Here is a 25,834-nt window from a genome sequence, read left to right as displayed (position 1 = left end):
GGCCTGATTATCTGCCCCAGATTACAGGTTTAATTTCTACTAGGCAGTCTTTCGATCTCTACAGGTAGTCAGTTAGAAATGAAGACAGTCCTCATCTCAGAGTGAAAACCAGTCTTTTTAATATCCTATGAGACCCCACCCCATTCCCCCCTGTCCCTGTCCCTTCTGCTCTCATCTGTCATCTTCTCTTGTCCTGTCCTACTCTGGTCACACTGGCCAAGCCCTCCTCTTGCCTCCAGAGGTCCTGGGGATTCTCTCCACCTGGAACACACTTCTCCAGGTATTCCCACAGCTCTTTCTCCTCTTCCAAGTCTCAGCTCAAAAGTCTCTGGAGGCCCACCTGACCTCCCTACTTCAGCACAATCTCCCCTCCAACCTGATTCCTTTAGACTCATCTTTTTTTTCTTTTTGCTTTCTCATATATCATTATTGTTTTTGCTGCTTGTCGATTATCTCGATGAATGACTGGATAGAAACGTCACATTCTGTGGTCCTGGAATCCTGGTTTTTGTCATTGACCAGCTATGTGATTTGCACACATATTTTAAGTACTCTGAGCCTCAGTTTCCCCATCAGGAACTTGGGCCACCGCCTCAAATGGATTATTGGTGAAGAGTAAATGAGACAGTGTGCTAAGTTCGTTACTTTCCCCCCTCATTCCGCCAAATCTGTTAAAATGAGAATCTCCTAAGTCAATATGATCGCAATTCGACGTTCCATTTACTTTGGATTATATGTCATTATAAATATCAACAAATAAGACTTAAAAAGGACACCTTTGGGTAGGTCAGACGAAAGTACAAAAATTGTGGGGCTGCAGTTTGAGGACAGTTTCTGCAGCCGACACTTGGTAGCAAAACGGTGTGAAGCAGTGCACGACAGTCTGCGTCGACGACAGCCAGAGTCCATGCATTGGGAGGTTCACTCGGTTTGAAAATGAACAAAGGGCAGGACATGCACGGCCCGGGCTCGGCGGGCGGGCGGGCCGGGGAGGTGCAGTTCCTCGCTTTCGCCACTAGAGGTCAGGAGGTTACCGCCTCACGGTTGGAAGACGGGCCCATCGGGGATTGGCTAGTGGTGGTGGTGGGCGGGGCGGAGACCAGGGCGCGAGGTGGACACAGCGCTTCGGGAGACCCCCGGTGAGTGACACCTAACCTCGGGATGATTTTTTTTTGGGGGGGGGCATTAGATTTCTTATCTTTGTAGGGTTGATGAATTAGGGAAAAGACGCCCATTCGGGGTCAAAGGCAGAGCCAATTCTGCAGCTTCTGAAAGTGCTTTTTCTTGTGCCTGGGTTTAGAACAGCGCCAGGATCCTGGACAAGGTTCTGTCACTTCCTAGAGCCCTCCTACCTGCGCCCCATCTTGCACCTGAGCTGGCTGGCCAGAAGTCCCGCCTCCTAGCCTGACTGTTCCTATGATCAACAACTAATCTTTCAGGAGCAGAGCCTGTGGCAGTGGTGGGCCCTGGCTTGGGTGCCAGCAATCCTGGTGTGTTTCAGCTGATTTCCTTCCCCTTGCTGGCCTCAGTTCCCATGTGTCCAATGAGGAAGTCATACCGGGTGGGACTCAAAGCCTCTTCTAGCTCTTCCACCTCTTCTCAGGTTGCTGAGGCTCTAAGCTAAGATACTCAGCTCAATTAGACAAAGGTCCCTTAAAACTAGGCCATTTCTCACCTTAGGCCCCACAGAGTCTCCTTCCTTGCCTTTTTCCCCTTGATCACAGACTCAGAGGCCAAGGGGGCAGGTGAATTCCAGGGCAGGGGTGTGGGCTTTGGTAGATAGAGCCCTAAGTGGCACATATGGTTTCAAAGCCAACTAGAGGGTGAGGTGGCACCAGATTTTACTGAATCCCCAACATCCCAGGAGAGAAGGACCTCTGGGGAGTCCTGACCCCCAATCCATCAAAGAGTCTGTGTTTGCCTCCTAGTGTACCTCCTCCCAACTACGTGGCCTTGGCAAACCATTCAACTTCTCTGCACCTATTTTATCTATAAAATGGTGGTGACCACTCCACCCATCTTATAGGGTTGTGAAATTTCATTAGGGACAATGTTTGCTGACCCCTAAGATGGGGAAACCAAGTCTCCTTGAGCAACAAGGGTGGTCAGATACTGTGGGGAGAGGGAGGCTGGAGTTCTGTCTTCCCTGGTGACTGGGAAAGGACTGAGGGGCACTTGGACTTGAATCACCCCTCTGAACCTTGGATGGGTGATGTGCTTTGTGTCTGCAGCACAAGGTCCAGCCCTCCTTCCTGGGAGCCCTGGCAGCTGTGTGGGTGAGCAGCAGACAGGGGCAATCCCTGCGATGGCAGCTGGCGGCCCCTACCACGTGTACTTTGCTCCCTACTTTCCCTGAAATGTGGTGTTCAGAGTTCTGGGTTGGAGTGGGATGAGGGACATAAGTCCCGGTTCCAGATATGCTAGGGCTGCAAGTCCTTGGGCAGGTTACCTTCCCTCTCTGGGCCTTCGTGACCCATTATGCACTGATGGGTTGAACACAGTGGGCTTTGTGACTCCTTGGCTTTGCATTTGTTTATCCAGCATTCCCGAAGACCCCAGGATTGAGATGCTCTTAAACCCCTTCTTGGAGAATAAGACTTGCACAGTCTCTCAGCTCCTGGAGGACAGAGCCAGTCCCATAGGCCTACACAAAGTACCCTTGAAAGGGACATCATTGCTATGGTAGGACCGGGGATATCATGAGCAACCATGAGGGGCCCCAAGACCCAGCTTGAACCCAGCAGGGAGGGGAGAGGGAAGAGGACAGGAGGAATGTTGCTTCTTTTTATGTGTGAGGGACCCTCTTCTCCTCTGTGGCTAACTGGACCCATGGTGGAAAGAACCAGGGGCAGGGTCCATCTTTGAGGTCCCTTGGGAGAAGAGATCAGGGTGGGAGAGCTGGGTCTGAGGACTGGACACCACTCTGAGCCAACATCATGGTGCTTCCGCCACTTACCACCACCTGCCATAAGCCCAGCTCCTGCCCAACTACCAAACCCCCGGGTCCACACGGCTCCCTGGTCCCATCACCTTCTACTCCTCTCCCAGCCTTTGCAAATCACTCCCTGTGCCTGGACGGCTGTTCATTCTGCCTCAAAAGGCCCACTCACCCTTAAAGGCCTTGCTGAGGCACCGCCTCCTCCAGGAAGCCCGCCCTGCCCCTCCCTGCAGCCGCTGGCAGTGTCAACCGCACTTGTGCACAGGCTGGGCCGGTCTTGGCATTCCTTAACCCTCTGTTGTAATGGTTTGTGTCCAGCTCCCTGACTAGACGGGGGAGCTCCTGGAAGACAGGCCTCACGTCTCACCCCCAGCAGCTTATAGACCAGTGGGTGAAGCACCTGCCAATGTGCCCCTGTTCATTCTGGGAGTCTCTGGGACTCTGCTCACGGACTACCTCCACCTGCCCCTTGAGGCTGGAGAGGAACGGATGTGGTGGAAACCTCCCTCCTCTGCTCTCTTTGGCTCTGCTTAGAGTGCCCCTCAGCTCTGCACTCTCAGCCTGTGCCTTACTGTTGACCTCTGAAGGACCCTCGCCCCTGGGTGGCCCTGTCCCCTAGCCCTAGCAGGTGCTGAGGCCCAGGCCTTCTCCCACCGCCAGCCCTCCAGGGCCCCAGGGGGCTGAAAGCAGGCCCAGTCCTCCCTGGTCTCCAGGGTCCGTCCTCCCTGCCCCGCGGAGTGGCTAGGTGCTCCTTCTGTGTCCTCCAAGTCGGGGCTGTAGTGGCCGTGTGTCCAAGCAGGCATCCTGGATCTTGCCCAGTGTGGGAGCCACAGCCCTTGGTGGCATGTGAGGAAGCCCAGGGCCAGGCCTGTGTGGGGCCCAGGTGGCAGGGGCAGATGGCAGCAGGAGGGGCAGTCAGTCGCTGAGCACTGCCCCCGGGAGTTCGTTGGTGAGCGTGTGCCAGCGCTCGATCCGCTTGTCCTTGTTCTTCAGGCAGTCAAACCAGTGCTTCAGGCGCTCGCCCTTGGCATTGATGCCTAGAACCACACCGCCTGCAGGGGGGTCAGAGGGGCAGCCAGGGACTCGGTGATCACCTGACTCCCTGGGGGCCCTTGGGTTCCCTTCCAGATTCTGTGCTCTGAGGGGCAAGGAATGGGGACCAGAAAAGGGAGAGAAGGGCACTGTGCACAGTTGTCATAGCCACCAGGAGCCCAGGGGCCATGTGGACTCACAATCCACCCTCAGCTGCTGACCAGCATTGTCCCAGCTCCCTCACAGACTGCTCTGTGGCCCTCCCAGGGCTCTTTCCCTCTCTGGGCCTGTCGCCTGTTCTCTGGGGACAGGCTGAATAATATCTGAGGCTCCGTACATTGGGGACAAGTGGTCCACAGCCCCAGCTTTCTCCAGAGGCCAGTGAGGAGGGGTTGTGGCCTGATTCAGAGCCACTGCCATTGTCCAAACCCAGGACGAGCAATTGACTCAACAACATTCCCATCGCACCCTCTTCTTACCAATGAAATCGTTGGATTTTCCAATGTCATAATCCCAAACGGTGACCTCCAGAGTCTTTTTGGCCAGGTCCCCATGCTTAATCTCATAACAGAACTCCTGCTGGCCAGAAGGGGGGTGTCAGGGCCAAGGCCACATGGCCAGGAAGGGTTTGGGATGGGGTAAGGGCATGGAGGAGGGAGCAGGAGGGTTGAGGGTGCGCCCACCTGCTCCTCGGTTCCTGAAGCTCTTCTCCCCAGATGCCTACAGGCCCCCTGACCCCACCTCAGTGCACAGAAGGAGTCCTTATCATTTTTGACTTTACCCAGGCTGGCCTTGCTGACCAGGCCTGCCTTTGAGGAACATTCTCAAAGGTTCCTGCTAGCTTTTGGGACCTTCCAAATCTGGTATCCCCTCCTCTCTGGAAGCAGCTCCTCAGCCTCTTCTGCCTGCCCTGAATCCCCGGTATGGCTCAGGCTCTGCCCGAGGGCCTCTACTCTTTGATGCCTCTCACTGGTGGGGGACCCCCTTGGATTTGTCACCAGTTGTACCCACCCCCTGTGCTGAGGACCTAGTTATCCACCGGGTATCCCCCCCGCCCCAACCAATGTCATAGGGCATCTTGAATCCTCATGCCCCACCCAAAGCTTCTCCCGGTCTTCTTCATATCCCTCTCCCCGCACCTGTCTCCTAGCTAGGAACCCAGGAGTCCCCTCAAAGCTTCCCTCTTTCCACCCCTACATCCAACATGGCCGCAGTTCCATCAGTTGAATCCTCTGAAGAGGTTTCCAGCAATTCCACATGTGCGTCACTGTGTCCGGGTGCAGCCCGGCCAGTGGGCGCTTTACCCGCCCTCCCACATCTGGGGCTTCCACCCTCCTTCTCCCACCACTCTCCGGCTCCTGCTGTGGCTTTTTGAGAACCCAGCCCCTTCGGGCCCACCCACCCCAGGAGAGGGGTGCCCTTCCTGAGGTTCCAGCAGGCCCTCGTACCTCATTGAACTCTGGGTTCAGGGTCTTCTTCTTCACGGCTGTCTTGTGTTTGGACTTCTTGTCCACATCTGGCTTCAGGTATCTGGAATTATAACCAAGGGAAGGATAGGAGATGGGGAGGGGCCGTGGGATGCAGATCAAGCCAGTAGGGTTTGGCAGAGCTTTTTGTCCCTGGAGAGGGATCACCGGACCCCTTGGTAGAGCACCCGGGTTTAATTCCAAACACTCATAAATAGATAGATAGGTAGGTAGGTAGGTAGATAGATGATAAAAAAAAAAAAACACCCTAGTATTTGCACACCAGCCATGCACACCCTCTCTGTACTCTGTCATTTGTTGATTCCTTACAATACCTAATGCAGTGTAAAGAGGTGTTGCACACTGGGCTGGGGATAGAGAGTTGGTAGAGTGCTTGCCTTGCGTGCACAAGGGTCTGGGTTCGATCCCTAACCCCACAAGAAAAAAAAAATTACTACACCCTATTGCTTAAGGGAAAGTGCTAGGTAAAGAAGCCCAGGGGGTTGTAGTTTTTCCTTCAAATAGCATTTTCGATCCACAGATGCGGAACCCACGGATATGGAGAGCCAACTACATAAACAGTGCCGCGTCGCGTGCACAGTTGTGTGGTTGGCTTTTGGCTCAGCGTGTTTTGGGCAGCTGACCGCGTTGATTCATCTAGCACCAATCTGTTCATTTCAACAGCACGGCACTTCGTTTTGCTCACCGGGAACATTCTATTAATCTATTCTGCTGACAAAGGTTTGGCTATTTCTAGTTCGTGGCTATTGCAAATGACTGTGTCACAAACAGCTTTCCACCTGCACGTGGATGTCCAGGACAGAAACCTGGAAGGAAGATAAGGTGGCCAACAGGAACACACATTTTCCAATTATCTTGGACATTGCCAACTTTCTCTCCAATGTCATAAAGACAGCCTGCTGGGCCGGGCCAGGTGGGGCATGCTCTTAGCAGCTTGGGAGGCTGAGGCAGGAGGATGGAGGGTTCAAATCCAGCCTTGGCAATTTAGCGAAGTCCTAAGCAATTTAGCGAGACCCTGTCTCTAAATAAAATATAAAAAGATCTGGGATGTGGCTCAGTGGTTAGCCCCCCTGGGTTCCATTTTTGATACCAAAAAAGTCTTCTGGTGGTCTTCTAACAATTGCAGTTTCCTCTCACACTGAGGTCTCTAATCCACCCGAATACATTGTTCTGCTTTTTTTTTTTTTTTTTTTTTGAGGCCGGGGCCCAATTCGCTGGTTTTCAAGTGGTAGTGCTCAGTACCCATTTTCTGGGAGCCTGAGCTTTTTCAACAATGTAGCTGTTCCCTTCTATGTATGAGCTCTGCTCCTAGAGCTATGGGTGATCAAATTGCTTAATCCCAATCAATCAATGCTTTATTGAAATATAATTCACATACTGAAGAATGCACCCTTTAAAAGTCTACAACCAATGGTATATCTTAGTATATTCAAGAAATGCACAACCATCACAAGCACTTGTTGAACATTTGCATCACCCCTAAGAGAAGCCCAGTGCCTTCTACAGTTGCTCCCCATTTCATTCTGACTTCCCTGACCACGGCCCTGGGGAACTCTGCTCTTCTTTATTCCTTTGTTGGTACTGGGAATTGAACCCAGGGACATTTTACCACTGAGCCATATCCTCGGTCCTTTTTATTTATTTATTTTTTGAGAATTTTAATATTTATTTTTTAGTTATTGGCGGACACAACGTCTTTGTTTGTATGTGGTGCTGAGGATCGAACCCGGGCCGCACGCATGCCAGGCGAGCGCGCTGCCGCTTGAGCCACATCCCCAGCCCCAGTCCTTTTTATTTTGAGACAGAGTTTCACTAAGTTGTAGAGGCTGGCCTCGAACTTACAATCCTCCTTCCTGAGTTGCTGGCTGGGGTTACAGGGGGCCCAGGTTGCTCACCTGCTTTCTACTTGTTCGTATTTGCCTATTCTGGACTTCCAGGTAAGTGGAATTATGCAGTTTGTGACCTTTTCTGTCTGCCTTCTTCAATTTAGCACAGTGTCGTCAAGTCCTGTCCACATTGTAGGACTTTACAGCACAGGTTGACTATTATTCAGAATGCTTGGAACAGGGTGTTTTGTATTTTTATTAGACTTTGAAATATCTATATATACATAATGAGATATCTTGAGGATGGGATCCAAGTTTAAACACAAAATTTATTTATATTTCATAGATTCCTTATTATATATGTAGCCTGAAGGTAATTTTATACAATATCTGACTGTATTTGACTGTAATCCACATCATGTGGGCTATCTGTAGTGCCATATTAATACTTAATTAATAAAAATTTCAGATTTTGGCACTTTTTTTTTTTTGGATGGAGGTTACTGGGGATTGAATCTGGGTGTGTTTAACCACTGAGTTGTATCCTCAAACCTTTTTCTTTTTTAATATTTATTTTTTAGGTGTAGATGGACACAACACAATGCCTATATATATATATATATATATTTTTTTTTTTTTTAAATGTGGTGCTGAGGATCAAACCTGGGTCCCGCCCGTGCAAGGTGAGCGCTCTACCGCTGAGCCACAATCCCAGACCTTCTTTTTATTTTGAGACAGGGTCTCACTAAATTGCTAAGGGCCTCACTAAGTTGCTGAGCCTGGCCTCGAACTTGCCATCCTCCTGCCTCAGCCACCCCAGTTGCTGGGATTACAGGTGTGTGTCACCACATCTGGCAAATTTTGGATTTCTGATTTTTGGATTAGGGATGTTCAACTTGTACTTTATTACTTTCAGCGGCAGAGTAGTATTCCATTGTATGGCTAAAACCACATTTTATTTATCTGTTCATCAGTAGATGGGGACATTTGGGGTATTTCTACTTTTAGCTATTATGAATAATGCCATTATGAATATTCATAGACACGGTTCTGTGTGGCGTGTTTTCCCTGCTCTCTGGTGTAAACCTAGAAGGGAAACTTCTGGGTCACGTGGCAGCTCTGGGCTTAACTTTTGAGGAACTTCCAGCTGCTCTCTAAAAAGGCTGCATCATTTTTGACATGATTTAAAAAGTGACAGATATCTGACAGTGGCCAATGGGCATGGTGTCCCAGGGCTGTGCCAAGAGAAGCGCTGATCTCCCTGTGGGGCCAAGCTGTGCCCATGGCCTCAGTTCCTGGGCCTCCTCAGTGTCCCCTATTTGCCCCGGGGCACCCTCACCTCCTTTCAGGACAGCCTGCCTAAGAACTCAGACTACAGTCTCTGTTTGTGAAGAGCCCCAAGCAGTGAAGGTGGTCGCCAACCTGCTCATGACTCTGGGCCCCAGAGTCACAAGAGAGGCCTGACTATGGCATTAGGAGATAACTCTTCTCCGTGGGATCCTGGGAAGCCACTCCAGCTTTTCTGGGCCTCAGTTTCTCCACCTGTAAAACGGGCTGGCCACACTCACCTCCCAAGTTGTCAAAGGAGCACACAGGACGACCCGGCCCTGTAGACAGATGCAGCAGTACCCACTGCCCTTCGGGGCTCCCCAGGTGCCGCATGCTGGGCCACAGCTGGGACGAAGAGGGGAAGGAGGCCACCGCCGCACACTCACGTTTTCACATAGGGGTCTGAGTAGCCGTTGGCGTCCATGGCGGCCAGGTGTGCACAGCGCACGATGCCCACCAGCAGGCCCTGCTTCTGCGAGCTGTACTTAAGGGAGATGAGGATGCGGCCTCGCTCCTCCAGGGACTTGTCCTCCGTCTTGTCCACCTGTTGGTCAGGGAAGTCATTGGGCTGTCCTTGCCGGCTCCCACCCCCTGCCACTGAGGCCATCCGGGGCCCCTCACTTCCTCCGTCTGTCCACCTGCAGGGGTGCTGCCAAGTGGTCACAGCCCTGTCCTCTCTGGCTTTCTGCTCATCTCTCCCCTCCCGAAGGGTCTTAGAGAAAAGCCAAAGGGTCTGTCCAGGCCACAGGAAGCTGGCTAGAAAACCAAGGGGTCTCCTGACCTTAGAAGACCTGGGCTGCTTCCTGCAGCCTCTCAGGGTGCTGGGGGACCTCAGCAGTGCCCGTGCCTGTCTCTGGGGTCAGACCCAACCTTCCTGGTTCTCCATCTCATCTGCCCACCCCTACCGGCTTCTCCATTTCTTATCCCCAAGACGAGACTGTGCATTTCTTCCCCTCTGCTGCTCACCAGGAACTGCCTCTCTTCTGCCCTCTGCCCACCAGCTGAGCCCTACGTGCCCCAGAGGCCTTTCTCAGGGCTCTGCCTGGCTCCTATCCTGCAAGCTTGGCCTGTGCTCAGAACTGTGCTCTGTAGACAGAAGCAGCAGTTCCCACGGGTCCATGGCCAAACCTTCTCAGAGCTGAGACTTCTCAACCCAGCACTCAGGCCGTTGGTACCAATGGCTCAGACTGAGTGAGATTTAACTGTCATAGGGATGGAGGGCGTTGGTGTGACATGTGAAAATGAATTGGTACCTATGAACAGAGACATTTTCTGCTATTCTTTTTTCAGGCACGGGATATTATATTTGGATTGTTTCATATGAAGACCAATAGATTGGATCTGGTTCCGTATTTACTTAGAACAAAGAACGTATACACACGGTAAAATCTAAAATGCACATTCAACGTGCATCTTTACTTAGACAGGGGTTATCCCAACTGCTGTCCAGTGGCCACTGTGTGACCCCAAACTGCTCAAAAAAGCTTGTAGAAAATTCAAGCAAGACTCAGCAAGGCCTGGACCAAGCCTGGGGCGCGCGCGCGCACACACACACACACACACACACACACACACACACACGTGCTTGTGCATCTATGTGTGCACACACACACAGGCACTTGCGAACATCCACACAGACACACGGTTACACACAATTCACACATGCACACATGTCCACGCCCACACAGTCGCTGATGCGCATGATCAGAACTCAGGAGGGTGCACAGCTGCTGCGGGAGACCACAGAACCCTCCTTAATGATGCAGATCATCTGGAAAAACTGGGTTACCTGTGCTTAGTGACTAATAATAAAATAGAAAAGGTCAGATCCATCACACGAACGTCTGTGAGTGGGAGAGAAGGTGACAAGGGAATAAAACTTGATCAGGTTATGCAAAAAGATGGGACGGGCTTCAGCGGGGAGCTCGGGCTGCGGTTGACTGGTTCCCAGGGCTTGGCTTGGGCTGAGCTTGCTGGGAATCCACATCCTCCCTCCCTTTCCTCTAGTGCAGGGGCTCTGGGGGGATGCTGTGCCACTCTCTGGTGTCCTGAACACTGGGCCGCGGAGGACCCAGTGTTTCTCTTGGCCCTAGGACACTGGAGACTCCTGCCGACCACTCCAGCCCTCTGACCAGGGTGCAGAGAAAGAGGCTGGGGGCGGGGGAGCGCGCAGAGACACAGAAGACCGAGACACTTGCAGGGCTCAGCTGCCGGAGGCGGCCGAAGGGCAAAATCTGTTCTGACACTGTTTGCAAACAATTGCAATTTCTAGGAAAAAAAATATCTGCTGTCTCCTCTGGGGATCTCACAGACACTTCAAGACTAACACGGTCCAATTGAGCGCCTGAGCCCACGTCGCCCCAGCTGCTCCTAGTTAACAGCCACCTCATCTGTCCAGTTGTTCAAGCCCAGAACACCAGCACTGCCCCTGTCCTCGCCTGCCCGAGGGCCCAGCTGCTGGTGCATTCAGTCTGGAGCAAGCCTCTCAGCCCACCCCGGCCTGGGACTCACCGTCTCCTCCCAATTCTTCCTGCCATTCTTAGCCCAGGAGGCAGTGAGCCTGTTAATATGTCACCAGATGCAAGGCCTGTGCTTCACATCCTCCTGTGTGCCCACGTCCTTCCCTGCCATCTCAGCTCCTGGGACTGCCCACTTCCCTTGCTCTCTCAGCTCCATTCATTAGCCTCGCCCGGTGCCTGCAACAGACAGGACGTTCTGCCCATCTCCCAGGCACCTACAACCATGTGGGGTGCATAGTAAATGGCGCTTAGTAAATCCTCCTGGCCCCGAGCTCCAGCACAGAGCGCGCTGGATGGGTGGGCACAACGTGGTGGCTGGAGGGCGCCCAGGGCCCACTCACCGGCAGCTGCTTCTCCAGGCAGATGCTGAACGTCTTGGTGTGGTTGGCTTTCAGCTTCTTCAAGGGCACTCGCGTCTCCCCGATAAACTCGTTGTGGCGGAATTTGTCCTCGTCACACACAGAGATCCTGGAGGCAATGGGCACAGCCAGCACCTCAGACGCACTGTGCACCCCGAGTCTGCTTCCAGGGTCAGTGGGGATTTGTCAAGGGTGGGGCCCGGGGATGGGGCAGTGGGGAGCAGGCACCCCAGGCCCTCACCCACCGCAGGGTCTTGCGGATCATGTCCTCGTCTGTGATCCCGTAGTAAGTGAGGGTCTCGTTCCACGTGGGGTTCAAAGTGTTTCGCAGAGTTTTGGTTCTGAGCTTATTTGCCTGGAGAAAGGGGAAAAAAATGATCTTATTAGTACTGAAGGAGTGCCAGAGGCAGAATAATGGCCCCAAAGATGGCCATAGCCTAATCCCAAAGGACCCTGTGGACATGCTGTCTGACACACAAAAGGTGAACGGAGGTGGCCGACAGAACTGAGATTGTTAATTAGCGGACTTCAAAATAGGGCAGTCTGAGTGTGGCTTGGTGGTAGGCCGTTTGCTTAGCATATGCGAAAACAAGACCCAACCAGGGAGATTATCCTAGGTTATCTGGGTGGTCCCTTGTGATGGGGGGAGGTCCTTAAAAGCAGAAAGAGGCTGGTGTGTGGCACACGCCTAAAATCCCAGCAACAACCTGGGAGGCTGAGGCAGGAGGATTACAAGCTGGAGGCCAGTCTTAGCAATTTAGGGAGATCCTGTCTGAAAAATGAAACAAAAAGGGATGGGATAGGAGATGTAGCTCCGTGGGTTCAATTCCCAGTATCACAAAAAAAAAAAAAAAAAAAAAAAAAAAAATTCAGAAGAGGGGCCAAGGGAGAGCCTCCGAAGGAGAGGTGACCGAGAATGGACTCAAGAGCCAAGGAACGTGGGCGTGGGTGGCTTCTGGTAGCTGGAAAGGGCTGGGAAGCAGACTTCTCTCTAGGGCTCCAAAAGGAACGCAGCCCTCTGACGCCTTGACTTTTAGCCCATTGAGACCCCTGCCAGGTGTCCAGCCGCAGAGTGGTGACATAACAGATGTGTGTTGCTTTGAGTCCCTAAGTTTGTGGCGATTTTCTGCAGCAGGGACAGGAGGCTCAGGTGAGGGGGACCCCACCTTCAGGCCCCTGGTGGTAGGGACTGGTCCTGTGGGAGGGAACTTGGCCGCGGAGCTGGATCGGCTCCTTCTGGCTCATCCCTGAAGCCCCCTCCTCCGTGCCTTTGCTGGGACTTTCTTTCTGTCTAGAACCCAACCTCTCCTCGTGGGGGGGCCTGGCCACGTTGGAATAGTGCCCTCATGCCCTCTGCACTTCCACCTGCCTGCTGTGGCATCCAGCATGGGAACAGGAGTTCAGGGGTCAAATAAATTGGGTAGGTGCTGCCATTGAGTCCCCCTTATGGAGAACTGCAGAGCAGCCCATTAATGTACTAAAGGCTCTGACAAGTCCTACAGTCAAGAAACCCGCTGGAAAATGTTTCACCATGTTATTGGCCAAGGAGTCTTTTCTTGGGATATAATTTTTTTTTTTTTAATAGTACTTGGAATTGAACTCAGGGGCACTCGATCCCACTGAGCCACATCCCCAGCCCTTTTTGTATTTTAGAGACAGGGTCTCACTGAGTTGCTCAGGGCCTCATTAAATTGCTGAGGCTGGCTTTGAACTCTTGATCCTCCTGCCTCGGCCTCCCCAGCTGCTAGGATTACAGGCGTGTGCCACTGCACCAGGCTCTTGGCATTTGATATTCATCTCCAGCTGAGGCTTCTTACAAAACACTGTCCCAGAAAATCTCTGAGTGGGGGGTGCTTTCCCCACTGATCAAATATGTGATGCTGACCCTTGAAGTCCCTGGAAAGGCTGCAGGGCGTGGGGCTGACTGGTGCTGAGTGAAGGTCAAGGCTGAGATCCCCTGGGTGTCCCAGCCAGAGCATGCAGGCCTGGGGAGGAACCCCCTTACCTTACTGGCTCCTGGCAGCAGGTGGAGCTTGACGTAGGGGTCCGCCAGACCATTGTGGTCCATGGGTTTCAGGCCCTGAGCAGAGGGAGCAGCAGAGGGTATGACTTGGCCATTGAGGACACAGACCAGCCAGGACCTCCATGTCCCCTGGTCTGCTGGTCCTCTTCCCAGAAGCCCTCTGACCTCACACCCTGAGACGGGGTGCAGGAGGCTGACTCAGGGCCCATCAGCGCAACCTCCCCAACCTGGCCTGGGACGGCTGTCACGGGCCTCTTTCTCTTTCCATCCTCCCTATCATGGAGGCCAGGTGACTCTCCTCGCCCTGGTCAAGCCTCATCTTCCCTCTTTGATCCGGCCCTTCCCTCTTCTGGACGTTCCTCTCCCACTTTTCAAACACAGCTCCCCGATAGAGACTGCCCTCCCTGACCCTGAATCCACCTGGCCCCGTCTACCCGTTCACCCCTCCCTCGGTGGGTGTGGGAGAGTGCTCCAGGGCCTGGGAGACTGGCGAGACCAGACTTAGCTTCTTTCTGGATTTATCGCAGGGACAGCCAGTTAGTGTCCACAGAGGTCCCAGGCTGCCCAGCCATCGAGGGTCCCTCCACAAGATGGCACCCCTCACTAACTTTGCTTTCAGTTCCTTTTGCAAACTAAGTTCCTTTTGCAACAGCCTGCGACCAAGGGAACCACAGATGGGGACTTAGCTGACCTCTTGCAGGGGCTTGTTTCTGGAAACTGCATCTTTCCCCCTTTCTGGGGTGTCACGTGGGGACATAGAGAAGCAGCCAAGCCGCTGGGTAGGGGAGAGGCAGCTCACTGCTCATGGTCAGGCCCATGGCCATGGGCAGCCCCAAGCTCCTCTCCCGGGTCCAGACCACATGGTTTGGAGGGGGGCCCAAGTGGGTGCTCCACACACTGCTTGTCAGCTACTGGGAAAGGGTACAGGTTGGGAGTCACACAGGCCTGAGTTCAGATCTTGGCCTTTGCAACTTATTAGTTGGGTAAATGGACGAATTCCTTTGTGTCCTCTGCTTTAGGGTCTGTAAAAGGGCTTCATAATTCTGATTTCCAGCTGGGTGCCGTGGGGCTGTCATTCCAGAGATATGGAAGGCTGAGGCAGGACTGCAAGTTCAAAGCCAGCCTCCGCAACTTAGGAGGCCCTAAGTAATGTGGCAAGATCCTGTCTCAAAATAAAAAATAAAGAGGGCTGGGGGTGTGGCTCAGTGGGTAAGCGCCCTGGGTTCAATTCCCAGTACCACAAAAAAAAAAAAAAAAAAAAAAAAAAAAAAACAACTTCCTTGAGTCAGAGCAATATAGAAGCAGGCCTGCTCCGGTGCCTGCCCTGTTCTCTGACATGCTAGGCCCTGGGAAGATGCCAGAGAAGCCGCTGAAGGCTGGAATGGGGGTCTCTGAGCTACACCCAGAGTTGCTAGGGTCACAGGTCTGCCCTGAACTGTCCAACACTGGGGTGGGGCTTTGCTTGGAGGCTCTGTGGGTGCCCATGGCCACCAGGCTCCCTCAAGACCCACTCCTGGCCTCTCTTCCTTTCCCACCGAGTGCCCAAAGCCAAGTGTGGCGTTCTTCTGGGGAGTCTGGTGGTCCAGCCTGAGCAGGGCTGCTGCAACCAGGCTGAAGGCTTCTGTCACATTTCTACAATTCTTTTGTTTTGGTACCAGGGATGGAACCCGGACATACTTAACCACTGAGCCACATCTCAGCCCTTATTTTTATTTATTTATTTTGGTACCAGGAAGTGAACTCAGGGGCACTCGACCACTGACCACATCCCCAGCCTTATTTTGTGTTTTATTTAGAGACAGGGTCCCCCTGAGTTGCTTAGCTCCTTGCCATCACTGAGGCTGGCTTTGAACTTGCGATCCTCCTGTCTCAGCCTCCCCAGCTGCTGGGATTATAGGTGTGCACCCAGCCCTTTCTAGTTTTTATTTTTGAGACAGGGTCTTGCTAAGTTGCATAGGGCCTCACTAAGTTGCTGAGGCTGGCCTGGAACTTTCGATCTTTTTGCCTCAGCCTCCTGAGCCACTAGAATGACAGGCATGTGCCTCCTCCTCCGTCCCCACACATTTCTACAATTCTTACACATTTGTTTGTTGTAGCTTAAAATGTCTCCATTGGGTCAAATTTCTCAAATTTTCTCCTGCAGTCACCTGGGCAGGAGCAGGGCTTTCATTAGCCCTCTGTGCATCTTGCTCTCCACGGAGCCTGACCCCTGTCCAGGAAGGGTTTTCAGGTTTCAGGGCGCAAGAGGGTGGCCTCTTAGGTAGGCCTCCCACCAGCTTACCTACGAAAGACAAAAAGCTGACCCCACAGTCTAAGGGAGGGGCAGGCATGTGAGGGGCTGAGGGGAGGCCCCGGTGGCTCTTGGCACAGAGAGTCTTGCTTGGAGAAGAGGGTTCCCCCCCAAACCCAGGCCCTGGGCCTCTCAGAGGCTGCCGGCCAGTGTTCAAGGAGAAGAGCTTTCAGGACTTGCAAAGGCTCAAGTATTCCTCAGCCCTAAGAAGGAAGGGACTCCAACATGCATGATGGGCCAAGGGACATCAGGCAGAGTGAAACAAGCCACCTCAAAAGGACAAACCCTGCAGGAGTCCACTCCCACGAGGTCTCCTGAGTCAAACTCCTGGGCACAAAGAGTCTGGTGGTGGTGGCGGGGAGAGGGACCAGGGAGCTGTTGAATGGGTAGACTTTTAGTACTGCCAGATGAAAACGATCTGGAAATGGATGTTGTCGATGTAGCTCCACAATATGAACCACTTAGCACCCCTGACCTGTACACATCAAAAATGGTTATGATGGAAAATTTCATACTTGTCTATTTTACCACAGTCAGAAAACAGCAACTGCTGGCGCACACACCTGTAATCCCAGTGACTCGGAGGCTGAGGCAGGAGGACTGTAAGTTCAAGGACAGCCTCAGCAATTTAGTGAGGCCTTAAGCAACTTAGCAAAAACCCTGTCTCTAAATAAAATATAAAACAGGGCTGGGGATGTGGTTCAGTGGTTAAGCATCTCTGGGTTCAATCCTGGGTACCCCCCCAAAAATAGGAGAAAAGAAAAGAGTCTCCCGGGACTGTGGTTCTGTTGGTGTTTCCCCAGCCCCTTCTGGGACTTGAGTGCCCTGTGTCCACGTGTGCTTGGGGGTGCCTGTGAGTGTGCAGGTGGGTGCAGCCTCCAGGAAAGCGTTAGGCCCTGAGCACACGTGAGCACTGGGGGCTGCATTAGCCATTCAGGGGGCAGAGGGGCCCTACCTTGTAAATGAATAGAGACTCACCTTCACTCAGGGTGGGTGTGGTCAAGTGGGTACAGCTTCCCCAGAGACCCTGAGAGGCTCCCATTTGGGGACCCCCCCACTCTCCACACCAGAACCCCAGCTCTACCCATGCCTGTACCCCTTTCCTGTAGAGCTGGATTTACTCACAGAAAGAACTGGAGAATGGGGGCCACCATGGCTTGGGGGTTTCTGTCCCCCACCTCTGATGCCTTCAGGAGTGTACCCCCCATGGACACCTATATGCGTACACATCAGTTTCCAACTAGATCTGTGCACCCACCAACAGACACACGCAGACACGAGCACACACTCACAAAACACTCACAAAACACACTGGAGCTGGGCAGAGGAGGCAGGGAAGAGCTCTAGTGACTGACGGGAAAGAGAAGGTGTGGGCTCTGGCGAGAGCGGCCTGAGCTAGTCCCCAAGCCTGGACCATCTCTACGAAGCTGGCGGGGAGGGAGAGGAGAAGGGGTTTGTGTGGCCCTGCAGCCTGGCCTCCACCTTGGCGAGGCTGGGGGGACACCAGATGCTCAGCTCTCCTCCTACAGGGTAGGTCTGGGCATGCCCTGAGCCGCAGCCTGGGGAGTTGCCACAAGAGGGCAGAGTGAGGGATGGAGCGGTGGCCCCAGGTGGCCAGGCCCCTGGTCTCCATGTGGACATACTCATGCTCGCCCATGGCAGATCAAGGGTGGTGGCCCAGGCTGGGCTGGGGTATAGCCTAGGGAGGCTGCAGGCAGCCTGGTGGGTACAAAGCCAAGGTCAGTCCCTCAAGTCAGCTGGTGGAGGGGAGGGGCAGAGGGCGCCTGCAGGTTGGGGCTGCAGGGTGTGGGCTCTGGGCCCAGGCTGCTCTGCAGGAAGCCCCTCCCTCTGAGCTGGGCTGTCCCAGGCCCCTCGGCAGGCAGCCCTGTTACGGGGGCTCTGCTGGCCACGTGGGCCCTTACCTTGCGAGAGAACATCAACTTTGGTACCTTCCTCCCAAAAAGGAGCCATGTGGGGGGATGAAGGGAACAGCATGGTTGAGAACCCAGAGTGGCACACACTGGCTCCAGGGCAGAGCCACAGGGAGCACTGGAGGGCCTGGCTGGGGGACCTCTGGGCCCCGGGGACCCTTCGGGATCAGGCCCAAAGGTTAACCCCGACCTGGAGTGGCAGCCTGCTTTGGTGGCACCCACAGCATTCAGAGCAGGACAGCGGAGTCCTCCCAGGAAGCCCCGGAGCCGGGAACTTGGGGTCCAGGAGACCCAGCGGCATCAGATCCAACCCTCGCGCCCTCCTTTGCTGCAGGACAGGTCTTCCCTACCGACTCCCTTCCTGGACAGTCCTCCCAGTCTGCATGTCCCCTGAAAGCCCCACCAGGGCCTCCATATACCCGTTCTCCTCCCTTTCTCCTGCTCCTTCCCTCAAATGCCCCATGGTGCAGAGTTTTTTTGGGGGAAGTGGGAGCTGAGATGCGTTAAGTAAGAATTTGCTCCCACAGACACCGTGAAGCCTAGACAGTAAGGACGGGGGCAGGACTGGCCTCCCCAGCCTTGGCCCATTCTCCAGAAGCCGCAGCAGGAGCGGGGACACTGGGGTGCGGGAGCCTACCTTGGCCTTGCTGATGGTGCAGTGGAGGGCATTGTTCTCCTGGTCATAGAGCAGGCTGAAGTCCAGCGTGCCCAGCGCGGCTGCAAACAGAGGGACAGATCACACACTGATCTGTAAGCAATGAGCCACACTTTTATTTATTTATTTTTTTTGTACCCGGTATTGAACCTCGAGGTGCTTAACCACTGATCCACATCCCCAGCCCTTTTCATATTTTATTTAGAGACAGGATCCCACCGAGTTGCTTAGGGTGTCACTAATTTGCTGAGGCTGGCTTTGAACTGGAGGCGATCCTCCTGCCTCGGCCTCCTGAGCTGCTGGGATTATAGGTGTGCACCACTGCATCAGGCTCTCCTCATGCTCCTTCTGAGGATATCTGAATATGCAGGAGGTATACGGAATGTGGCCATCAACTCCAATTTCACAGAACATCAGTGGTTTACACAAATTAAACTCCCATACCCCTCCTGCACAAGCACTGCTCTATCTAACCATTATAGATCCTTGCTGCATAGACACTGTCTTCAGGGCTGTTGTACAAACCAAAAAGCAAAATCATTTTTGTTCCCCCAGCTCTCTCCTGCACTGGGCACTGAACTCAGGGACGCTCTGCCATTGAACTATATCTCTAGTCCTTTTTGCTTTTTAATTTTGAGACAGGGCCTTGTTAAGTTGCCCAAGCTGGCCTTGAACTTGCGATCCTTCTGCCCCTGCTTCCTGAGTCACTGAAATCACAGGCATGTGCCACTGTGCCCTGTTTCATTTTCTTTTTTAAATGGCTGGAATTAGTTAAAGCAACCAAAGTATTACTTTTATAGCAAAGCTTAGTAAAACGATATGAGGATACCATTAATAACGTTTTAAAATTACCCAAATGGCTTCGGTATTGAGATTAAGGAACTACACGTATTTGCAGTGCACACTGCTGGTTCCTTAAGGGCACAGACACATGTTCACAATCACAGTGATGAGCGTCGCCATTCCAGTCTACAATGCTTCTGAATAAAGACAGATACACAGGGCTGGGGCTCAGTGCCTACCATACAAGAGGTCCTGGGTCCCATCCCTAAGCACTGGGGAAAAAATAACCCTCGAGTTTTACAAAAAGAAAATGGAAAGACTACATTAGCAATAAAACTACTGCTTCCAGCTAACAGGTAAAAGTGGAGAGGCGGGGCTGGGGCTGGGGCTGGGGCTCAGAGGTAGAGTGCTCGCCTAGTATGTGTGAGGCCCTGGGTTCGATCCTCAGCACCACATAAAATAAATAAATAAATAAAGGTCCATTGACAACTAAAAAATATTTTTAAAAAGTGTAAAGGCATACCACTAATTCCCCCCCTCCCCAAATAGCCAGGAATGGAGGAGTCCAGTCCCAAGGACCACAGACACCGACTGATCACCAATTGTATGCTTCTTCATCCTCCCATCCCACCGAACCCTGGGAAGTGGCAATATTCTTCCCACTTTTCAGATAAGGAGCTGAGGCTCAGAGAGGAGAGGTTCATCCCCTGCCCCCAGATGGTACCCTGAGTCACACCCAGTTAGCCTACAGCCTGGCCACTCTCTAGGGCCGGCCTGTGCCCTGGCCCAGTGTGGTGCCTACCTGTGCTAAGCACCCTGTCTGCCATGTACAACTGCTGTCCTGGGCTCTGGGCCTCAGTTTCCCTCACTTGTGAAGTGTCATAAGGATTGTGTGACAAGGCAAAGGTGATGGGGCTTTGAGAGCTACAGGCCCTGGGCTGACAGCTGATCCTCTCACTGCAACTAGCGGGACTATGGAGTGCAGTCTCTCTGGCCCCTTTGAGACCCTGGGTGGGCTGCAAAGGGCCACCTGGGTCCTTGGGCGGCTGCTCCCAAGTCAGTTCCCCAGGGCCAGGCAGAGGTGCAGCTGTAACTGGGTGCAGCTGCCACCCTTGGAGCAGTCACTCAGAGCAGCGGTGGCTTTCCAGGCCCAAGCGGTTCCCAGCAGGAAGACCAGCAGATCTTGGGGGCAGGTCCCAGACAGCAAGATGTACATTCATACGCCCTGATCCTGCTCCCAAGCTGCTGGGCTGATCAACTGTTGCCTGTGAGTGTGTGTGTGTGTGTGTGTGTGTGTGTGTGTGTGTGGTGCTGGGGATTGAACCCAGAGCCTGTGCATGCAAGGCAGGCACTCTACCAACTGAGCTATATCCCCTGCCCCTCAACTGGTGTCTTATTCATTCATTCTTTATTAACCCAGTGTTTATAATAAGCTAGACTCTAGGGATCAAGAGAGCTGTAAGGCAGGTCCCTGCCCCCAAGGAAAGCACAGCTGGAAAGAACTTGTCAGAACACAGGAAGGAGCCAAGAGGAGGGTCACAGGGCCTCATGGCAAAGTGGAACCACCAGGGAAAGCTTCCTGGAGGAAGTGATGCTTCATCTGAGCCAGGAAGGATCAGTGGGAGTTGAGGAGGGGCACAAAGGGGCTGGGGGAGGGGATACTCCAAACACAGGCCGCCTGGCCGGTGGGGGCTTAGTGGCTGCAGTGATGCTGGGCGTGTCTTCAGGCTGGGGCTTCCCTAGACTCTCAGCTCTGGTCTAGATGAGCTGCAGCCACTGGCCAATGCCAACCACACCCGTCTGCATAGACAGCCCCAGACCATGGCCTGCAAAGGGAACACGGTTCCAACCTGGGCATGCTTCCAATCTGGGCCCTTGTAGATGAAGTCTGAGGACTTCTAGGCCCTTGTAGGGGCCTAGGGAAGAGGTTTGTTGAATCTGCAAGAAAATGAAGGGCCACATGGGTGGAGCTGCCCTTTCTCCTCTGAGCAGGACACGGAGCTGGATTTGCCTTGTTAACCAGGCCCCAGCCAGGCGAGGCACACGGCTCACGCCTTTGTCCTTGCCTGCAACAGTGTGGAGTGCCACCCCTGATGTCAGACTCCACAGGTTCAAATCCTGCCGGGGCACTTCCTTGCTGTGTGACCTCTTCCTGCCTCAGTTTCCTCATCTAAGGACGGGAGACAGCACACAGCGTCTGGGGTACAGCGAGTGCTCAGCAGATAATTACTGCAGGAGCAGATTCATTTAGGTGACTTCTAGATAACTGTGCTTGCCCCTCTGAGACCCGTTCTGGAAGGAACCCGTTCTAAATTGGATCACCGAGTCCCCCGGCACCCCACCTTTGGGGACAGGATATATGGATGATCATTTAAGCTTTTCTAAATAACCCAAGTCACTGCTGTGATGATGATTATTCGTCTAAGGGTCATTGTCACGGCCCAGACATGGGGGGCCGTGTGAGGCGATCCCTCCACCTGGTGGTCCCAAGCTTGGTCCTTTGTGAGGTTATCCTTCACTTTTCCGCTTCTTCCTTTTGTATCACCCTGAAATCCTATTAGAGCACTTGCCTCTTGTAACACAAACAGTTCTCTCTCCTCTTCAGTAGTTCCCTCCATGAAACCAGCTGATAATACTTGTTAGAACAGTGTCCGGACCAAGAGCCTAACATAAAAGAATGTGCTGCCAGACACAGTGGCACTTGCCTGTAATCCCAGCGGCTTGGAGGCTGAGGCAGGAGGATGGCAAGTTCAAAGCCAGCCTCAGTAACTTAGCAAGGCCCTAAGCAACTTGGGTGAGACCCTGTCTCTAAATTAAAAAAAAAAAAAAAAAAATTAAAATGGGCTGAGGATGTGGCTCAGTGGTTAAGTGCCTCTGGGTTCAATCCTTCATAACCTGTCCCCTCCTAAAAAAAGAACATGTGCTTTAGTGATAACTGGGTTTGGCCTTCTGCTGCCTGTAGCCTGTGGGTGAGGTGGACTCACCATCCCTGGAACCACTAACACAGCCACAGGCCCAGGACTCACCCAGCCCGGGGTGCTTCTATAGTAACGTTCTCTGACCCGCTGATGGGGCACCATGGCCGGTTAATCTGCCATTCAGCTTGGGTCCACCTGTTTCTTTAAGACATGAGTGTCACCAGGACAGGGACCCTGCCTTGGCTACATCTGCAAGACTGGTCAGAAGCAGGTGCTCAATCCACACCGCAGGTCAGTTCACACCAAGTTGCTCTCCTCGGGGGCACTGGAGTGGGGCTGGGTGTGGTGTCACGTCTAGACACACAGTCCATGACGGCTACCTGCTTCCTGACCCCAGAGAGGGATGAAGGAGAGGGGTCGCCTGCTCCCCATCGGGAACACAGGAGAAGGAAGGAGCCCCTTCCACGGCTCTGTCTAAAGATGCTGTCCTGCCCAAACTGGATACCTATGACCACTTCCTGGGAAAGAACCATATGCCTAGTGCATCCCTGGGAGGCGGGGTGGGCTGCTGAACTTCTTTGAACTCCACTAAAAGGTGTTTTTTTTGCAGAACTGGGTACTAGTACTAGGGATTGAACCCAGGGGGCCTCTATCACTACATTCCCAGCCCTTTTCTTTTCTTTTTTTTTTTTTTTTTGAGACAGGATCTTGTAAGTTGTAGAGGCTGACCTTAAAAGTGCGATCCTCCTGCCTCAGCCTCTCAAGTCACTGGGATTACAGTATGCACCACCCTGCCAGACTCTACTCAAAAGTTCTGTAAGAAATTCTAGTTTATAAGTAGAAGCTCAGTCACAATTCTGGAGTGGGGAGAGCTCTCTTAGGAGGCATATGGTCCAAACTGTTTCCTTTCCATTTGAAGATCTAAAGCTCAGAGAGGAGAAATGGCTTGGCCAGTGTGGCCCAGCAGGGCTGCATAATTTCTCTCTCTCTCTTTTTTTAGTTGTTGACAGACCTTTATTTAATTTATTCATATGTGATGCTGAGAATCAAACCCAGTGCCTCACACATGCCAGGCAAGCACTCCACCACTGAGCCACCACCCCAGCCCCGATAATTTCTATCCTAAAGTCTAGTAGCTTCTGGAAAATTTTTGTTTGCCACTTTGTAGGAAGAGGAAGCAGGGCTGCTGTCGGGCTGGGGGACTCCCAGCTGCCCGTGGAGGGCTTGAGATGTAAACACCCTGGGTGGTGGCAGGGGTGAGGAGGGTCCTGGGGGCAGGAGAGGGTGCTTCTCTGTGTGCCACAGGATCCTGCTGTGTCCTGCCCTTGGGGCCACTCAAATCACATGCCCCGACCAAAGTTTACATCTCTGGAAAAATAATGAGGGTTGGTCACTAATGGGCCTTTGAGATTTGTCACCCGCTTGTCGATAATTATAGAGCTTTAATGGGGCTAATTCAGAGAAAATCAAGCTCAAACCCTGGTTGGTTCCTCTAAAACTAAACATTCCCCAGCTTCTCGGTGAAGACTGACAGCCTCATTAGGACCTTGGTTTGCACCTGAACTTGCCTGACCCATACACCCTTGGGAATGGGAAATCTGTCTTTTTTTTTTTGAAGAAAAATGTTAGCCTCTAAAATAATTATGGAAAAAAAAACTGTCAAAAACCATAGAAAATTCCGGGTGCAATGGTGCATGCGTGTGACTGCAGCTACTTGGGAGGCTGAAGCAGGAGGTTTGCAAGGTTGAGGTCAGCCTAGGCAACTTAATGAGACCCTGTTTCCAAAAAAAAAAAAAAAAAAAAGGCCTGGGGATGTAGCTCAATTGTAAAGTGAACCTGGTTCCAATTCCTTAGTACTGTTTAAAAAAAAAATATTAAGGGTAAGTCAAAGCTTTCCCATTTGGGGAAACTGAGACACTTAGCCAGGCACCACAGGGGGGCACAGAGGAATGAGTTAAACATTCCTGAATCCCAGGTTCTTAGAAGCAAAAGTTTAGGACTTCTATAAATCTTTTTGTTCCTTTGCTTTTAAATTCTTCAAAGATCCTCTGTCACCTCCCAAACTCAGTTCAACTTCCTTGGTGAGGCATTCAAGACCCTTTGTGATATGACCACTTTGATCTCATCACGTCTTTTCCCTCTGCCCCAGCCACTTGGCTCTCTTGTTGCACCTCCACTGGGCTTGTTTCCAAAACTTCGGCACCTGTGCACACAGCTGTTCTTTTTCTTCCTTCCACTCTGCCAGCCTGCTTCCTCCTTCCTCTCAGCCTCAGAGCAGAGCCCTCTCTGTGGGTGCCCTCTGAGCAAGTCAAAGCTTCTTACTTGGGCTCCTGCCTTCCTGTCCCTAGCTTCTGGGCTGCTCATTTGTCTTGGTTTCCGTGAATACCTTGAGGTCAGAGTCGTGTCACAGGCATGACTTAGCACAGTGCCTGAATAGGAAGAGGTCTGGGCAGAATGTGACTGAGGCCAAAAGAGGTCCGGGGATGGCTCAAAGGATGGGGAAGCACATCCAGTGGGAAGTGGGATCTGCCCCCAGCCACAGAGAGCCTTTGGGGCTGACTCTTCCAACTTCACCCCTCCTCCAGGCCTCTAGGGGCATCAGACCTGAGACAGCCCCAGGGTGAATCATATAGGGGCAGGTTTAAGCAGGGGCATACGATGTAATTTTAGCCAACGAGACAAAAGGACAGGTCTCCTGGGAACTTTTGTTTTTGTGGGGCGGGGGATAAACCCAGGGCTTCGTGCATGGGAGGCAAGTGCTATACCACTGCTTCCCCCTCACAACCCAGGAACTTTTGGGAGAAGTTTTCCTCAATCTTAAACGAACAGATGTGGGGAGGAAACTGATCCTTATCAAATCTAGGACCTTGTTGTTGTATGTGATGCCTGGACCCACAGCAGCCATCCTGCTCAGCTGATGGGAGACCGACTGCATCATTAGAACCTCACCCATACACCCTTGAGAATAGAAGTCTGTCCTGATTTTCAGCCCAAGAGGAAAAGAGCTGGCCAAGTGGAAAAGCAGTATTGTTGCTCCTGATGGCGTGGAGAAGCCGCTACAGCAGTGCACCCAGGTGCCACAAGACTCTGCTGTTCTCCTTGTTTAAGCCACTTTGAGTTGGTTTTCCATGATTTGCAACCCAAAGCAACTTAAGTCGTCACAGCTTTGAATAAGGGAACAGGGTTCTGCAGGTGGAGATGGGATGGGACAGGGGCAGCCTGTGCAGCCATGGGAGGGCAGGCAGCCCATCTGGAGGGAGCACACCGGTAATCAGCTTAGGACACCTGGAAGGGAAGCCAGGGGGTGAAGCTTCTCATTCCAGCACTCTGCCTTTTCTCAATGAGGTCTGCTGGGAGCATGTGGGTTGGGTGTGCGTGTTCTTTGAGGTGACTAAGGAAGGATGGGCTTAAAGAGGGGGACAAAGGCCAAGCCAATAAACAACACTTCTCTCTCAGTTTGGACAACACAGCAACCGCCCTCATTTCTTTTTGTCAGAACAGAGATAATCCAATAATTAGGGCAGCAAATAGCATAACCCTGGCTAAAGCCGTAATGAACCATCTGGCTTGAATCATTTAGGCTTATTCTAGGGATCTGGTTGTCAGAGCTCAAAGGGGGCACTGCCGGGGGGCACTGGGTAGAGGGTGGTCATGCCCCCCTAACGTTTTCCCCCAAGGACAGCAGCCAAGATTTCTGTGCTCCCAGCCACTGATAGAAATTAAGCCAAGGTTGGGCAGCTCTTA

The 25,834-nt window shown here is 52.7% G+C and overlaps 1 protein-coding gene across 1 annotated transcript in view; it reads right to left on the bottom strand.

Moving 5' to 3' along the window:
• Positions 1–305: 305 nt before the first annotated feature.
• Positions 306–25,834, bottom strand: part of Doc2b (double C2 domain beta) — a 28,325-nt gene continuing 2,796 nt past the window's right edge. The window contains exons 2-9 of the mRNA XM_076870017.1: positions 18,372–18,451; positions 13,496–13,570; positions 11,736–11,845; positions 11,473–11,599; positions 8,999–9,156; positions 5,419–5,500; positions 4,450–4,546; positions 306–3,990 (exon numbers count right to left, since the gene is read on the bottom strand). Of these exons, the coding sequence (XP_076726132.1) occupies positions 3,854–3,990; positions 4,450–4,546; positions 5,419–5,500; positions 8,999–9,156; positions 11,473–11,599; positions 11,736–11,845; positions 13,496–13,570; positions 18,372–18,451 (866 nt within the window). The 3' untranslated portion in view covers positions 306–3,853. The remainder of the gene's footprint in view (positions 3,991–4,449; positions 4,547–5,418; positions 5,501–8,998; positions 9,157–11,472; positions 11,600–11,735; positions 11,846–13,495; positions 13,571–18,371; positions 18,452–25,834) is intronic.

The sequence above is a fragment of the Callospermophilus lateralis genome, chromosome 11 (assembly GCF_048772815.1).
Source record: "Callospermophilus lateralis isolate mCalLat2 chromosome 11, mCalLat2.hap1, whole genome shotgun sequence".
Taxonomy (NCBI): Eukaryota; Metazoa; Chordata; class Mammalia; order Rodentia; family Sciuridae; genus Callospermophilus; species Callospermophilus lateralis.
This window is presented reverse-complemented; position numbering and strand designations above follow the sequence as displayed.